The sequence below is a fragment of the Borostomias antarcticus genome, assembly GCF_949987555.1.
Source record: "Borostomias antarcticus genome assembly, chromosome: 2".
NCBI lineage: Eukaryota > Metazoa > Chordata > Actinopteri > Stomiiformes > Stomiidae > Borostomias > Borostomias antarcticus.
Window position 1 is genome coordinate 1061057 of NC_140235.1, and position 17971 is coordinate 1079027.

The 17971-nt window shown below is 42.0% G+C and overlaps 2 protein-coding genes across 4 annotated transcripts; both read right to left on the reverse strand.

The window, feature by feature from the left end:
* Positions 1-1206: 1206 nt before the first annotated feature.
* On the reverse strand, positions 1207-12889 carry LOC311329677 (GTPase IMAP family member 8-like). 3 transcript variants are annotated; one of them, XM_084461572.1, is made up of 8 exons: positions 12791-12889; positions 7423-8127; positions 6109-6813; positions 4831-5535; positions 3538-4239; positions 2442-2657; positions 1753-1968; positions 1207-1330 (listed from the first exon to the last, which is right to left on the reverse strand). In XM_084461572.1, exons 1-8 carry the CDS (start codon positions 12819-12821, stop codon positions 1266-1268), a joined length of 3345 nt encoding a protein of 1114 aa, XP_084317698.1. In that variant the 5' UTR covers positions 12822-12889; the 3' UTR covers positions 1207-1265. The 3 variants fall into 3 exon arrangements, with proteins under 3 accessions (XP_084317698.1, XP_084317699.1, XP_084317700.1); XM_084461573.1 differs by lacking the exon at positions 12791-12889 and adding an exon at positions 11082-11125; XM_084461574.1 differs by lacking the exon at positions 12791-12889 and adding an exon at positions 8689-8778.
* On the reverse strand, positions 8849-9376 carry LOC311328982 (GTPase IMAP family member 4-like; the record flags this gene model as incomplete). Its single annotated transcript, XM_084461341.1, has 1 exon — positions 8849-9376. A coding segment is annotated over one exon (528 nt), but the record flags the coding sequence as incomplete, so codon positions are not given.
* Positions 12890-17971: the final 5082 nt, after the last annotated feature.

A 17971-nucleotide genomic window follows, 5' to 3' on the forward strand; every position in this document is an offset into this window, starting at 1 on the left:
TCAAGCTATTTTCAACGATGCTTTATTTAGGGCCTACATCAAGTCCACACTTTGATGAACTCTAACAACTTTTGCTCATGCTTACTTACGCTTTTTCTACTATGTAGGCCTAGCCGTCCAAAGTATCAATATATGCATAGGCCATGGCAAGTTATTTACGCCTTCTCAACAATATAGCATTTCCATGACCTGTTCTTGCGTAGGCCAACTGATCTAGTGATTTTCACCATTTAAGGACTGTGATTATAGCCTATGATTCACAGGATTAATTCACCTCATCCACGCACACATTGCTAGCATAGCCTGGTTTTGCACACAATTTCATAGTTTTACTATGAACAAAAACGTAAATTGAACTAATTTCAGGAGGTCTACATGAAAAAGATCAAGTAAATGACACCTGAAAATATGAAAACAGGGCGTCTCCCGGGGATAATTGGAGGATAGGAAAGTATGGCTATATAATACAATGCAATTATATATCTATGCAATTAAATGTGTTCACACAATGCATTACAATTTAAAATAACACAAGCATGCATTATAACTGAACAAGTAAGTGTACACTACAATATAATCCAAATTAATTAATTTGTATTCCTCTGTGATGTCGTTGATGATACAGTCTGGGCGCTGGAGGGACCAAAGGTCCAGAGAGTCTCATCGTATCCTGGAGGTTGTTCCACATTAACTAAATGCTTTGCCCTAATCAGACCTGAGATGGAGTCTTGATCTCAGTCTCGTCTGGAGTGGTGGTCTGTCTGTGTGACACATTGTTGTTTCAACATAGACCTTCTCTGGGCTCACAGAGGAGAGTCTGGTCTGGAGGCACATCTGAGCAACCGGGTTCAGGACTTCTGGGATATTCCAACAGCTGACCAGACAAAATGCTACAAAAAGCCGAACGCATGAACAAAACCGCAAGCCTCAAGAAAACGGACAGTCTCTGAGTTACTGAAACTCAGAGCCAGGAGCTGGTTGTGATGTCAGGGAGTCGTTTCAGAGCTGGTTCTGAGGTCAGGGAGTCGTTTCAGAGCTGGTTCTGAGGTCAGGGAGTCGTTTCAGAGCTGGTTCTGAGGTCAGGGAGTCGTTTCAGAGCTGGTTCTGAGGTCAGGGAGTCGTTTCAGAGTTGGTTCTGAGGTGAGGGAGTCGTTTCAGAGCTGGTTCTGAGGTCAGGGAGTCGTTTCAGAGTTGGTTCTGAGGTCAGGGAGTCGTTTCAGAGCTGGTTCTGAGGTCAGGGAGTCGTTTCAGAGCTGGTTCTGAGGTCAGGGAGTCGTTTCAGAGCTGGTGCTGAGGTGAGGGATCGTATCAGAGCTGGTGTCTCCACTCACTGAGGAGACAAAAAAATCATCTCTTTAAGAAATCCATTACTTCAGCACAATAATTGCACAAAATTCAGTTGCCTAAATGTTAATTTGAGCAAACTTTTTAAATTGTAGATACTGTATCGCTGAATAACTGGTGAGGGAAGACTTTTCTCCCTGACTCGCCATCAGCCATGTACAGTATTCTCCATTCACTCAACAACAATAGCACCAACAGGAAAGTGGGGCTCTTATAGCCGCCAACAACAGTTCCCACCCAATAGTTCTGTCCACCACAATACAATGTGTTGTCCACCGCTTTGAGTGATAGAAACATTATGAGGTTATGAATGTATTGTTTTGATCAGGTGGGAGCTACATATTGGGAGGAAATCCATAATGAAAGATTTTCTAAGTCAGGATGACAGGGATGGTCTGTGTTACTTACTGTTTGGAGGTAACAACTTCATGCTCCCTGCGTGTTTCACTGGTGTCATCATCTTCATCATCTTCATCCTGTCTCTGTCATCTCTGGTTCCTGAGCTGCTCTCAGACTCAGCTATGGAACCCAGAGAACCGTATGCAGAACTCTGGGCTGAGGTTGTGGTTCTCTGAGATGCAGTGGATCTAAGTGACCAGCGGTCAGATCTGTCGTCTTCACTCACTGTAGTGAACAAACACAAACACAAGAAGATCGGATTCATAAATAATGCAGTGTTGAGGTTTACAACACTTCAACATCGGAGGTCACTTGGTGAAAAAGTTCACGTCTGCTATAATCACACCTTATTACCAAATAAATAAAGGGTGATCCATTATACAGCTGAATACATACCAGTGAATTGCTTGCCATAATTATTTCACTCATTATAAGTTGTCTAAACATTTGAATTTGATCTGGTGGAATCATTTTGTCCACCATTTTAAATGACAGAACCGTGTGGTAATCATTAATAAGTTTTTTTTTTAATGTCAATGAGGGAGCTACATATTGGTACTGGATAATGTAAGTCTGTTCCTCCCATCCCACGTTATCATTGTAATGTGAAAACTTTGAACATCTGGAAAAGCCTTATGATCCCCAAATTATAGACTGGGTTCTGAGTCAGGATGACAGGGATGGTCTGTGTTACTTACTGTTTGGAGGTAACAACTCCATGCTCCCTGCGTGTTTCACTGGTGTCATCATCTTCATCATCTTCATCCTGTCTCTGACCTCTCTGGTTCCTGAGCTGCTCTCAGACTCAGCTATGGAACCCAGAGAACCGTATGCAGAACTCTGGGCTGAGGTTGTGGTTCTCTGAGATGCAGTGGATCTAAGTGACCAGCGGTCAGATCTGTCGTCTTCACTCACTGTAGTGAACAAACACAAACACAAGAATATGCACTGACAGTAATACAGTGTTGAGACTGACAACAAGGTTTATTGGCAGTAGCCTAATATTAAAGATAGATTAAGCAACGTGACGTCACTCCCAAGAACCGCAGGGCGACACTCGTCAATGATACTCAAACAATAAGCGCCTCAACCTCCTGTCGGAGGCTGCAGGTATAATGTGAGGGTTGATCTCCCTCCAGACACTGAGGCTGCGTTCCGAATCGCATACTTCTACTTCTTACTATCAGTACCTACTACAGCTGCCCTTAGAAAGTATGTACTTTGCAAGCAGTAGGCATCCAATTGGGACATACTACCTTATCATAACATTGCGCCTTGAAATTTGCCCACATCCGTCGCTGTCCATAACGCGACATTCGTCTACAGCTGTCACGACTCGCACATGTGATGCACATTTCCGCTGCGCACAGGATTGTGGGTCAGAAAAGCCAGAAAAGCCTGCTGGCTTGCATACTGCAAAATACGACCGGATGTAGTAAGACATCCTGGTATTTTTGACATACTGCATGTTGCATACTATGTATTGGGACATACTACATCCTGTTTTGGCATTCTATATAGTAGGGTAGTATGCGATTCGGAACACAGACTGAGAGGATGTCCTCCACATCTTCATCAGAGATCCATCTCTGTCAGACTCAGCTATGGAACCCAGAGAACCGTATGCAGAACTCTGGGTAGCTCTAGAGGGACTGAATATCTGATCTCACTATAATGAAACATAATTAAAGCCAGGGAGCCTAAATGTTATATTGGTAGATGGATTCTAATATAAGCCCAAGAATATATATTGGACATTGACTAACATCTATAGTTGGTCAGAAAATGTCTTACTGGTTGGAGGGAGGTAAGGATTGCTCTCTGCTCTCCTTACTGGTGGTGATTGTCCTCTTATTTTCTCCATGAGACCTGATAGCCAACCCTTTTTGTGATGCGGGATCTTCTCTGGAAACAAATGTCCTCTGTTTCCTGCCACCATCTCCTCCATCTTGTCCAGCAGCTCTGTGACCTGAGTGACATCACCCCTGTTCTTGTTGTTGAGGACATGATACCTGTTCCCACATTTCTCAACAAGCCACTGGAGGGCCGTCCCTTCTGTCTCAATGTGCTGCTCAATGCTTGTGTCTCCCAGACGGTCCCCACGGGTGAACAGCACTAGAGTGTGACTCCAGACTCTCTCACTGAGAAGCTGCAGGTGTTCCTCTACTGATCTTCTGTACTCCTCAGAGAATGATAAATCCCCCCTTATGACCAGGAGGAGAGTGTGGGGTCCTGGGGGACACAGAGACACACTGTGGACAATCTCCTGTTTAACCAGCTCAGGAGTCCTCTCTACAGAGCGATTCCTCAACCATCCTGGAGTGTCGACCACAGTGACCTGCCTCCCTGCTACTTCTCCCTGTCTCTTCACACACTGAGCAGCTGTCCTCAGGTCAAACTCCTCTCTGCCCAGGATGGTGTTTCCTGATGAACTCTTCCCTGCATCTCTCCCCCCCAACATCACAATCCTCAGCTCTGAGAGATGGAGGGAGTCACCTGCCAGAGAGAGAGAAACAGAAAGAAAGAAAGAAAGAAAGAAAGAAAGAAAGAAAGAAAGAAAGAAAGAAAGAAAGAAAGAAAGAAAGAAAGAAAGAAAGAAAAAAAGAGGGACAGTGGTAGAGAGACATGTTATAAACCTTAACCTTCCAAAGCAGTAATATCATTTGCTGTGTTCTAATTTAAAAACAGTGTTGCGTGTGTGTGTGTGTGTGTGTGTCTGTGTGTGCGTGTTTCTGTCTGTGTATGTGTGCGTCTGTGCTGTGTGTGTATATACAGTATACAGTATGTGTGTGTGTGTGTGTGTGTGTGTGTGTGTGTGTGTGTGTGTGTGTGTGTACAGTACTGTATGTGTGTGTGTGTGTTTGTATTCTGTGCAATATAATTAATGTCAAACTTTATTCAAGGTTTAAATGTACCTTAAAGATGTAACAAAACACAAAAGATCTATTTAGACCTTTGTCATGAACAGTGTCAACCATCATTAAAACCCTCTGATTGGTGAACAAATTAGCTACTGTAGCTGAAGTGACTGAACAGCACAAACTTGTCCACTGTAACTAGTGGAAGTAGAGACTGTATTAAACTCACCCATTAGTGATCTGAGGGTCTCTCTCTGTTCCTGCACCTTCACCAGTCTCTGTTTCCCTCTCTCTTCCTGCTGCCTCTTGTTCTCTTCTATCTTCTCTAGAATCTCTCTCTTCATCTCATAGTGGTCTCCTCTGTTTCCTGCCACCATCTCCTCCATCTTGTCCAGCAGCTCTGTGACCTGAGTGACATCACCCCTGTTCTCGTTGTTGAGGACATGATACCTGTTCCCACATTTCTCAACAAGCCACTGGAGGGCCGTCCCTTCTGTCTCAATGTACTGCTCAATGCTTGTGTCTCCCAGACGGTCCCCACAGGTGAACAGCACTAGAGTGTGACTCCAGACTCTCTCACTGAGAAGCTGCAGGTGTTCCTCTACTGATCTTCTGTACTCCTCAGAGAATGATATATCCCCCCTTATGACCAGGAGGAGAGTGTGGGGTCCTGGGGGACACAGAGACACACTGTGGACAATCTCCTGTTTAACCAGCTCAGGAGTGTCCTCTACAGGGAAATTCCTCCACCATCCTGGAGTGTCGACCACAGTGACCTGCCTCCCTGCTACTTCTCCCTGTCTCTTCACACACTGAGCAGCTGTCCTCAGGTCAAACTCCTCTCTGCCCAGGATGGTGTTTCCTGATGAACTCTTCCCTGCATCTCTCCCCCCCAACATCACAATCCTCAGCTCTGAGAGATGGAGGGAGTCACCTGTCAGAGAGAGAGAAACAGAAAGAAAGAAAGAAAGAAAGAAAGAAAGAAAGAAAGAAAGAAAGAAAGAAAGAAAGAAAGAAAGAGGGACAGTGGTAGAGAGACATGTTATAAACCTTAACCTTCCAAAGCAGTAATATAATTTGCTGTTTTCAAATTTAAAAACAGTGTTGCGTGTGTGTGTGTGCGTGTGTGTGTGTGTGTGTCTGTGTGTGCGTGTTTCTGTCTGTGTATGTGTGCGTCTGTGCTGTGTGTGTATATACAGTATACAGTATGTGTGTGTGTGTGTGTGTGTGTGTGTGTGTGTGTGTGTGTGTGTACAGTACTGTATGTGTGTGTGTGTGTGTTTGTATTCTGTGCAATATAATTAATGTCAAACTTTATTCAAGGTTTAAATGAACCTTAAAGATGTAACAAAACACAAAAGATCTATTTAGACCTTTGTCATGAACAGTGTCAACCATCATTAAAACCCTCTGATTGGTGAACAAATTAGCTACTGTAGCTGAAGTGACTGAACAGCACAAACTTGTCCACTGTAACTAGTGGAAGTAGAGACTGTATTAAACTCACCCATTAGTGATCTGAGGGTCTCTCTCTGTTCCTGCACCTTCACCAGTCTCTGTTTCCCTCTCTCTTCCTGCTGCCTCTTGTTCTCTTCTATCTTCTCTAGAATCTCTCTCTTCATCTCATAGTGGTCTCCTCTGTTTCCTGCCACCATCTCCTCCATCTTGTCCAGCAGCTCTGTGACCTGAGTGACATCACGCCTGTTCTCGTTGTTGAGGACATGATACCTGTTCCCACATTTCTCAACAAGCCACTGGAGGGCCGTCCCTTCTGTCTCAATGTGCTGCTCAATGCTTGTGTCTCCCAGACCGTCCCCACAGGTGAACAGCACTAGAGTGTGACTCCAGACTCTCTCACTGAGAAGCTGCAGGTGTTCCTCTACTGATCTTCTGTACTCCTCAGAGAATGATGAACCCCCCCTTATGACCAGGAGGAGAGTGTGGGGTCCTGGGGGACACAGAGACACACTGTGGACAATCTCCTGTTTAACCAGCTCAGGAGTGTTCGCTACAGGGAAATTCCTCCACCATCCTGGAGTGTCGACCACAGTGACCTGCCTCCCTGCTACTTCTCCCTGTCTCTTCACACACTGAGCAGCTGTCCTCAGGTCAAACTCCTCTCTGCCCAGGATGGTGTTTCCTGATGAACTCTTCCCTCCTACTCTCCCCCCCAACATCACAATCCTCAGCTCTGAGAGATGGAGGGAGTCACCTGTCAGAGAGAGAGAAACAGAAAGAAAGAAAGAAAGAAAGAAAGAAAGAAAGAAAGAAAGAAAGAAAGAAAGAAAGAAAGAAAGAAAGAAAGAAAGAAAGAAAGAAAGAAAGAAAGAAAGAAAGAAAGAAAGAAAGAAAGAAAGAGGGACAGTGGTAGAGAGACATGTTATAAACCTTAACCTTCCAAAGCAGTAATATAATTTGCTGTGTTCTAATTTAAAAACAGTGTTGCGTGTGTGTGTGTGTGTGTGTGTGTCTGTGTGTGCGTGTTTCTGTCTGTGTATGTGTGCGTCTGTGCTGTGTGTGTATATACAGTATACAGTATGTGTGTGTGTGTGTGTGTGTGTGTGTACAGTACTGTATGTGTGTGTGTGTGTGTGTTTGTATTCTGTGCAATATAATTAATGTCAAACTTTATGCAAGGTTTAAATGTACCTTAAAGATGTAACAAAACACAAAATATATATTTAGACCTTTGTCATGAACAGTGTCAACCATCATTAAAACCCTCTGATTGGTGAACAAATTAGCTACTGTAGCTGAAGTGACTGAACAGCACAAACTTGTCCACTGTAACTAGTGGAAGTAGAGACTGTATTAAACTCACCCATTAGTGATCTGAGGGTCTCTCTCTGTTCCTGCACCTTCACCAGTCTCTGTTTCCCTCTCTCTTCCTGCTGCCTCTTGTTCTCTTCTATCTTCTCTAGAATCTCTCTCTTCATCTCATAGTGGTCTCCTCTGTTTCCTGCCACCATCTCCTCCATCTTGTCCAGCAGCTCTGTGACCTGAGTGACATCACGCCTGTTCTCGTTGTTGAGGACATGATACCTGTTCCCACATTTCTCAACAAGCCACTGGAGGGCCGTCCCTTCTGTCTCAATGTGCTGCTCAATGCTTGTGTCTCCCAGACCGTCCCCCCAGGTGAACAGCACTAGAGTGTGACTCCAGACTCTCTCACTGAGAAGCTGCAGGTGTTCCTCTACTGATCTTCTGTACTCCTCAGAGAATGATGACTCCCCCCTTATGACCAGGAGGAGAGTGTGGGGTCCTGGGGGACACAGAGACACACTGTGGACAATCTCCTGTTTAACCAGCTCAGGAGTGTTCTCTACAGAGAGATTCCTCCACCATCCTGGAGTGTCGACCACAGTGACCTGCCTCCCTGCTACTTCTCCCTGTCTCTTCACACACTGAGCAGCTGTCCTCAGGTCAAACTCCTCTCTGCCCAGGATGGTGTTTCCTGATGAACTCTTCCCTCCTACTCTCCACCCCAACATCACAATCCTCAGCTCTGAGAGATGGAGGGAGTCACCTGTCAGAGAGAGAGAAACAGAAAGAAAGAAAGAAAGAAAGAAAGAAAGAAAGAAAGAAAGAAAGAAAGAAAGAAAGAAAGAAAGAAAGAAAGAAAGAAAGAAAGAGGGACAGTGGTAGAGAGACATGTTATAAACCTTAAGCTTCCAAAGGAGTAATATCATTTGCTGTGTTCTAATTTAAAAACAGTGTTGCCTGTGTGTGTGTTTGTGTCTGTGTGTGCGTGTTTCTGTCTGTGTATGTGTGCGTCTGTGCTGTGTGTGTATATACAGTATACAGTATGTGTGTGTGTGTGTACAGTACTGTATGTGTGTGTGTGTGTGTGTGTGTGTGTGTTTGTATTCTGTCCAATATAATTAATGTCAAACTTTATTCAAGGTTTAAATGAACCTTAAAGATGTAACAAAACACAAAAGATCTATTTAGACCTTTGTCATGAACAGTGTCAACCATCATTAAAACCCTCTGATTGGTGAACAAATTAGCTACTGTAGCTGAAGTGACTGAACAGCACAAACTTGTCCACTGTAACTAGTGGAAGTAGAGACTGTATTAAACTCACCCATTAGTGATCTGAGGGTCTCTCTCTGTTCCTGCACCTTCACCAGTCTCTGTTTCCCTCTCTCCTTCTGCTGCCTCTTCTTCTCTTCTATCTTCTCTAGAATCTCTCTCTTCATCTCATAGTGGTCTCCTCTGTTTCCTGCCACCATCTCCTCCATCTTGTCCAGCAGCTCTGTGACCTGAGTGACATCACCCCTGTTCTCGTTGTTGAGGACATGATACCTGTTCCCACATTTCTCAACAAGCCACTGGAGGGCCGTCCCTTCTGTCTCAATGTACTGCTCAATGGTTGTGTCTCCCAGACGGTCCCCACAGGTGAACAGCACTAGAGTGTGACTCCAGACTCTCTCACTGAGAAGCTGCAGGTGTTCCTCTGCTGATCTTCTGTACAACTCAGAGAATGAGCAATCCACATCTATGACCAGGAGGAGAGTGTGGGGTCCTGGGGGACACAGAGACACACTGTGGACAATCTCCTGTTTAACCAGCTCAGGAGTCTTCTCTACAGGGAAATTCCTCCACCATCCTGGAGTGTCGACCACAGTGACCTGCCTCCCTGCTACTTCTCCCTGTCTCTTCACACACTGAGCAGCTGTCCTCAGGTCAAACTCCTCTCTGCCCAGGATGGTGTTTCCTGATGAACTCTTCCCTGCATCTCTCCCCCCCAACATCACAATCCTCAGCTCTGAGAGATGGAGGGAGAGAAACAGAAAGAAAGCAAGAAAACAAGAAAGAAAGCAAGAAAGAAAGCAAGCAAGCAAGCAAGCAAGCAAGAAAGCAAGAAAGCAAGAAAGCAAGAAAGCAAGAAAGAAAGAGGGACAGTGGTAGAGAGACATGTTATAAACCTTTACCTTCCAAAGGAGTAATATCATTTGCTGTGTTCTGTTGCGTGTGTGTGTCTCTGTGTGCGTCACTGGCGATTTTATAGGGGGGGCAGGGGGGGCAAGTGCCCCCCCTGATTGGACAGCCCAACTCTGCTCAGATTCTTTAAAAAAAAAAGTTTTTTTTTTTTTTTTTACTAATTAACAATTATTAAATACATAATTGTGGTTTGTACCAGTTTGTGTTAGATCATCATTAATTTTAAAAGTGTATTTATTACTTAAAGTAGGCTACCTTTAAAAATATATATATATTCATAATCCACTAATGGCACAACTCGTCCGTCGAAAAAAATTAGATCTGACTGTACTGCTCAGTGCTCAACAAGCTACAACTAGCCAACCTGCTCACAATGGCAAAAAGAGCTATAAAAACAATTTACCACTTCTTCATAAAATAAAATAAAATCTGGCAATGCTAATGAAGAAGCTACCACTCGAAATGACAGCGCAGCAGGTGCACTCGAATGCAGAAGTGCTCCAGAGGCTATCGGAGCTAGCACTAGCACTAGCACTAGCACTAGCAACATCACCATCGGCGAGGAAGCTAGCACCAGCAGGCAGTTGCAGTTTGATGTTGTGATGTTGGGTATGGCCTAGTGCTCGGTCATAAAGTCATATTGACATGCTCGTGGTGTCTAGATGAAGTTTGATGCGTTGTACATATTGAATTGTCATACGGATTTCTTATTAGCATACTGTTCACAACTGGTATTCTTTGTAAATAGATGGGACGAGACGGCAGAAGTTTTTTTTTTTTTTCTCACGTCAAAATGTTGCCCCCCCTACTCTCAGAGGGTAAAATCGCCTATGTGTGCGTGTGTCTGTCTGTGTGTGCGTGTGTGTCTGTCTGTGTGTGCGTGTGTGTCTGTCTGTGTGTGTATTAGGGCTTCACAATTAATCGTGAATTAATCGAAATCGCGATTATGACCTCCGCGATTAACTAATCGCAAAAGGCCGCAATTAATGTGATTAATAATTTTGCTTTGAATTGAGTGTGCTAGGGCTACACGGACGAATCACAGGCGCTTATGCTGTCTGACCAATCACATGCGTTCCCGCTGAGTGCGCTGTGCGCAGCAATTTCAGTACCCGCAGCCGTGAGTAGTGAAAAAATGAGCGAAAACGCGGTCAGTGAGTGAGTAGCAAGAAAGGGATCAACATCTAATTTGGGAGCATTTTGGTTATTATATATTAATATTATATGTTAAATATTAATCGCAATTATTAATCGCAATTAGCATTTTGAAGCAAATAATCGCAATTATTATCTTTTGTCATAATCGTGCAGCCCTAGTGTGTATGTGTGTGTGTGCTGTGTGTGTGCATGTGTGTGTGTATATGTACAGTATGTGTGCCAATGATAACAATCATTCATTTATATACAGTTGGTTAAACACAGGGACTAACTGCTGTAATCAATCCAGCCTGCATTACATAAACACTAACGTAATGTACATATCCACCCTATAGCATCTGAATAACGTTGTCCAGGAGTTGGACATGAGTTTACCTGTACTTGACTGTTCTCCTGTTGTGGCCATTCTTACTGATCTATGATCAGTTTCTTCCTCTCTTTGTCTTCCTGTTGTGGCCATTCTTACTGATCTATGATCAGTTTCTTCCTCTCTTTGTCTTCCTGTTGCAGTAATGGGTGTCTCATGAACTCCTGCAGCAGATTGGAGAAAGATTCTCATTTTAGAAACGCTGTTCTGAGATCATGTATGGAGACAGTTCCTTTTGTGTGTGTGTGTGTGTGTGTGTGTGTTGTGTGTGTGTGTGTGTGTGTGTGTGTGTGTGTGTGTATATACAGTATACAGTATGTGTGTGTGTGTACAGTACTGTATGTGTGTGTGTGTGTTTGTTTGTATCTGTGCCATATAATTAATGTCAAACTTTATTCAAGGTTTAAATGAACCTTAAAGATGTAACAAAACACAAAAGATCTATTTAGACCTTTGTCATGAACAGTGTCAACCATCATTAAAACCCTCTGATTGGTGAACAAATTAGCAACTGTAGCTGAAGTGACTGAACAGCACAAACTTGTCCACTGTAACTAGTGGAAGTAGAGACTGTATTAAACTCACCCATTAGTGATCTGTTATAAAGAAATAAAGAAATAAAGAAATAAAGAAATAAAGAAATAAAGAAATAAAGAAATAAAGAAATAAAGAAATAAAGAGGGACAGTGGTAGAGAGACATGTTATAAACCTTAACCTTCCAAAGGAGTAATATAATTTGCTGTGTTCTGTTGTGTGTGTGTGTCTCTGTGTGTGTGTCTCTGTGTGTGTGTCTCTGTGTGTGCGTGTGTCTGTCTGTGTGTGCGTGTGTGTCTGTCAACAACAATCCTCCCACCTAAGCACTTATTGTATTATATTATATTGCACTGTACTTTAGATTGTGATTCTTGCACTTTGCCTTCAGCACTAGATTATGCTCTTAGTCACTTGTTTTAGAAAGAAGATACACTTGTGAGTTCTGGCAAGTAGTAGTACATTGGCTTTTCCTACGTTAAATGCAATTATTGTTAGTCGCTTTGGATAAAAGTGTCTGCTTAATGACTGTAATGTAAATGTAATGTCTGTGTGTGTATTAGGGCTGCACAAATAAGCGTGAATTAATCGAAATCGCGATTATGACCTCCGCGATTAACTAATCGCAAAAGGCCGCAATTAATGTGATTAATAATTTTGCTTTGAATTGAGTGTGCTAGGACTACACGGACGAATCACAGGCGCTTATGCTGTCTGACCAATCACATGCGTTCCCGCTGAGTGCGCTGTGCGCAGCCATTTCAGTACCTGCAGCCGTGAGTAGTGAAAAAATGAGCGAAAACGAGGTCAATGAGTGAGTAGCAAGAAAGGGATCAACGTCTGTGATTTGGGAGCATTTTGGTTATTATATATTAATATTATATATTAAATATTAATCGCAATTATTAATCGCAATTAGCATTTTGAAGCAAATAATCGCAATTATTATCTTTTGTCATAATCGTGCAGCCCTAGTGTGTGTGTGTGCTGTGTGTGTGCATGTGTGTGTGTATATGTACAGTATGTGTGCCAATGATAACAATCATTCATTTATATACAGTTGGTTAAACACAGGGACTAACTGCTGTAATCAATCCAGCCTGCATTACATAAGCACTAACGTAATGTACATATCCACCCTATAGCATCTGAATAACGTTGTCCAGGAGTTAGACATGAGTTTACCTGTACTTGACTGTTCTCCTGTTGGGGCCATTCTTACTGATCTATGATCAGTTTCTTCCTCTCTTTGTCTTCCTGTTGCAGTAATGGGTGTCTCATGAACTCCTGCAGCAGATTGGAGAAAGATTCTCATTTTAGAAACTCTGTTCTGAGATCAGGTATGGAGACAGTTCCTTTTGTGTGTGTGTGTGTGTGTGTGTGTGTGTGTGTGTGTGTGTGTGTGTGTGTGTGTGTGTGTGTATATACAGTATACAGTATGTGTGTGTGTGTACAGTACTGTATGTGTGTGTGTGTTTGTTTGTATCTGTGCCATATAATTAATGTAAAACTTTATTCAAGGTTTAAATGAACCTTAAAGATGTAACAAAACACAAAAGATCTATTTAGACCTTTGTCATGAACAGTGTCAACCATCATTAAAACCCTCTGATTGGTGAACAAATTAGCAACTGTAGCTGAAGTGACTGAACAGCACAAACTTGTCCACTGTAACTAGTGGAAGTAGAGACTGTATTAAACTCACCCATCAGTGAATTGTTATAAAGAAATAAAGAAATAAAGAAATAAAGAAATAAAGAAATAAAGAAATAAAGAAATAAAGAAATAAAGAGGGACAGTGGTAGAGAGACATGTTATAAACCTTAACCTTCCAAAGGAGTAATATAATTTGCTGTGTTCTGTTGTGTGTGTGTGTCTCTGTGTGTGTGTCTCTGTGTGTGTGTCTCTGTGTGTGCGTGTGTCTGTCTGTGTGTGCGTGTGTGTCTGTCAACAACAATCCTCCCACCTAAGCACTTATTGTATTATATTATATTGCACTGTACTTTAGATTGTGATTCTTGCACTTTGCCTTCAGCACTAGATTATGCTCTTAGTCACTTGTTTTAGAAAGAAGATACACTTGTGAGTTATGGCAAGTAGTAGTACATTGGCTCTTCCTACGTTAAATGCAATTATTGTTAGTCGCTTTGGATAAAAGTGTCTGCTTAATGACTGTAATGTAAATGTAATGTCTGTGTGTGTATTAGGGCTGCACAATTAATCGTGAATTAATCGAAATCGCGATTATGACCTCCGCGATTAACTAATCGCAAAAGGCCGCAATTAATGTGATTAATAATTTTGCTTTGAATTGAGTGTGCTAGGGCTACACGGACGAATCACAGGCGCTTATGCTGTCTGACCAATCACATGCGTTCCCGCTGAGTGCGCTGTGCGCAGCAATTTCAGTACCCGCAGCCGTGAGTAGTGAAAAAATGAGCGAAAACGAGGTCAGTGAGTGAGTAGCAAGAAAGGGATCAACATCTGTGATTTGGGAGCATTTTGGTTATTATATATTAATATTATATATTAAATATTAATCGCAATTATTAATCGCAATTAGCATTTTGAAGCAAATAATCGCAATTATTAGCTTTTGTCATAATCGTGCAGCCCTAGTGTGTATGTGTGTGTGTGCTGTGTGTGTGCATGTGTGTGTGTATATGTACAGTATGTGTGCCAATGATAACAATCATTCATTTATATACAGTTGGTTAAACACAGGGACTAACTGCTGTAATCAATCCAGCCTGCATTACGTAAACACTCACGTAATGTACATATCCACCCTATAGCATCTGAATAACGTTGTCCAGGAGTTAGACATGAGTTTACCTGTACTTGACTGTTCTCCTGTTGTGGCCATTCTTACTGATCTATGATCAGTTTCTTCCTCTCTTTGTCTTCCTGTTGCAGTAATGGGTGTCTCACGAACTCCTGCAGCAGATTGGAGAAAGATTCTCATTTTAGAAACTCTGTTCTGAGATCAGGTATGGAGACAGTTCCTTTTGTGTGTGTGTGTGTGTGTGTGTGTATATACAGTATACAGTATGTGTGTGTGTGTGTGTGTGTGTACAGTACTGTATGTGTGTGTGTGTTTGTTTGTATCTGTGCCATATAATTAATGTAAATCTTTATTCAAGGTTTAAATTAACCTTAAAGATGTAACAAAACACAAAAGATCTATTTAGACCTTTGTCATGAACAGTGTCAACCATCATTAAAACCCTCTGATTGGTGAACAAATTAGCTACTGTAGCTGAAGTGACTGAACAGCACAAACTTGTCCACTGTAACTAGTGGAAGTAGAGACTGTATTAAACTCACCCATCAGTGAATTGTTATAAAGAAATAAAGAAATAAAGAAATAAAGAAATAAAGAAATAAAGAAATAAAGAAATAAAGAAATAAAGAGGGACAGTGGTAGAGAGACATGTTATAAACCTTAACCTTCCAAAGGAGTAATATAATTTGCTGTGTTCTGTTGTGTGTGTGTGTCTCTGTGTGTGTGTCTCTGTGTGTGTGTCTCTGTGTGTGCGTGTGTCTGTCTGTGTGTGCGTGTGTGTCTGTCAACAACAATCCTCCCACCTAAGCACTTATTGTAGGCCTATTATATTATATTGCACTGTACTTTAGATTGTGATTCTTGCACTTTGCCTTCAGCACTAGATTATGCTCTTAGTCACTTGTTTTAGAAAGAAGATGCACTTGTGAGTTCTGGCAAGTAGTAGTACATTGGCTCTTCCTACGTTAAATGCAATTATTGTTAGTCGCTTTGGATAAAAGTGTCTGCTTAATGACTGTAATGTAAATGTAATGTCTGTGTGTGTATTAGGGCTGCACAATTAATCGTGAATTAATCGAAATCGCGATTATGACCTCCGCGATTAACTAATCGCAAAAGGCCGCAATTAATGTGATTAATAATTTTGCTTTGAATTGAGTGTGCTAGGGCTACACGGACGAATCACAGGCGCTTATGCTGTCTGACCAATCACATGCGTTCCCGCTGAGTGCGCTGTGCGCAGCAATTTCAGTACCCGCAGCCGTGAGTAGTGAAAAAATGAACGAAAACGAGGTCAGTGAGTGAGTAGCAAGAAAGGGATCAACATCTGTGATTTGGGAGCATTTTGGTTATTATATATTAATATTATATATTAAATATTAATCGCAATTATTAATCGCAATTAGCATTTTGAAGCAAATAATCGCAATTATTATCTTTTGTCATAATCGTGCAGCCCTAGTGTGTATGTGTGTGTGTGCTGTGTGTGTGCATGTGTGTGTGTATATGTACAGTATGTGTGCCAATGATAACAATCATTCATTTATATACAGTTGGTTAAACACAGGGACTAACTGCTGTAATCAATCCAGCCTGCATTACATAAACACTAACGTAATGTACATATCCACCCTATAGCATCTGAATAATGTTGTCCAGGAGTTAGACATGAGTTTACCTGTACTTGACTGTTCTCCTGTTGTGGCCATTCTTACTGATCTATGATCAGTTTCTTCCTCTCTTTGTCTTCCTGTTGCAGTAATGGGTGTCTCATGAACTCCTGCAGCAGATTGGAGAAAGATTCTCATTTTAGAAACGCTGTTCTGAGATCAGGTATGGAGACAGTTCCTTTTGTGTGTGTGTGTGTGTGTGTGTGTGTGTGTGTGTGTGTGTGTGTGTGTGTGTGTGTGTGTGTGTGTGTGTGTGTGTATGTGTTTGTGCGTGCATGTTCAAGTTCAATTTCAATGTCAGTGTCCGTGTTCTGAGGGATTGGGAGTCGTCCACTCAACCATATGTTATCCACAGAGCTACCCACATCTTTTAGATGATGCATGCTATAGCCTGCTATCAACACACAACTTTCTCTGCTGGCTCATATTTGACCCCAAAACACCTTCGGAATTGACTAAAATGGTGACAATTGGTTTTGTGTTTTTGAGGATAGGCCAATCGTAGAAGCATTGTTCCAATAATAATAATAATAATAATTATAATAATAATAATTATAATTATAATAATAATAAACTAGATGGTATGTATAATTAAAATGGCCAGGCTATGAGGGAGCAGACCAGTATGTTAAATGCCTACAGCATCAAAACCTGTATGGTCGGTTCTAGTGTAGCAACAACAAGCCAAGCAAACATACCACTCTCTGTTTAATTGAGATTGTATGTGAGATGTAAAACACGTTTTGAGATATGTACAGTAATAGAGAAATTAAAATGTTATCTTCGTTATTTCATGTCTGACACCAGCGGAACCAGGGTGGATGTGGGTTTGTGAGAACAGAACTTCAAGCTACAAGAACATTTTTACAGATACACCCATTCTCTGCTCGGCCAGGCCGTAACCATGGAGTCAACATTGGGGGGACCAAATCTGCCCCCCTCTCCACCCGGAAAAAAAGAAACATTTGAAAACTAATTTCCTGTCATTCTTAAGTAAAATATGAACTAACACCGGGGCGCCCTGGTGGCTCATGCTACGTGAAAATGCAAATGTAAATCACATGATTGCATTTGATTTTGAATATTGACTGAAATAATGCATGCCAAAGTGGAAAATGAAAATGCAATCCCAATTTGCATTAACATTTGAATGAAGTCAACCATATGCTTCCATACCCTTCGAAGGGTAGAGCCCTTCCATTACAGCCACTGGATTCATGTTCATTAAATCAGAACAAACTGAAAACTTCAGCAGTCACTTCTGAAAAGGCTGTTTGTAAATTATATTCTTTGAGCCAAACAACTTACCTGTCACGCAACCGAGATGACTGACTGGCTTTGAAACAGTCAAGGAAGTAAAAACGAAAGTTCATAGCTTGTGGCGCAGTTTATGTACAATAATCTGACTTCCTCAATCTTCCTGGTGTGACGTGGTGTGGTGGTTCAGTAGCCTAACACATGTACTCCACCTCATGACATGGCTTTGATAACACATGTACTCCACCTCATGACATGGCTTTGATAACACATGTACTCCACCTCATGACATGGCTTTGATAACACATGTACTCCACCTCATGACATGGCTTTGATAACACATGTACTCCACCTCATGACATGGCTTTGATAACACATGTTCTCCACCTCATGACATGGCTCTGATAACGGCAAAGCCTTCTCTCTGTCTGCTGTGTATGTTGGATACGCAATTGTGGCACTAGCAGTGCTACAAATGAGACGCACATTTTTCTTCCACCTTCAATTCAAAAAACGATCTTTTCCCTCTCAATGGTATTGCTAATCAGACATTGGGCCAGATTAATTGAGCTATAATACAGACGAAATACATACATTTCCTTCGGGAAGTAGGCTATCCTAGACACAGCGCATTGTCACGCACTCCACGTCTCC

Bases quoted from the DNA above. Each gene is read 5' to 3' on its own strand.
- LOC311329677 (XM_084461572.1), bottom strand. From the start codon at position 12,821: ATGGCCCCAACAGGAGAACAGTCAAGTACAG. The intron at 8,128-12,790 runs GTAAACTCATGT...TCTCTCTGACAG, and splicing joins AGGAGAACAGTCAAGTACAG to GTGACTCCCTCCATCTCTCA. The intron at 5,536-6,108 runs GTGAGTTTAATA...TCTCTCTGACAG, and splicing joins GACCCTCAGATCACTAATGG to GTGACTCCCTCCATCTCTCA.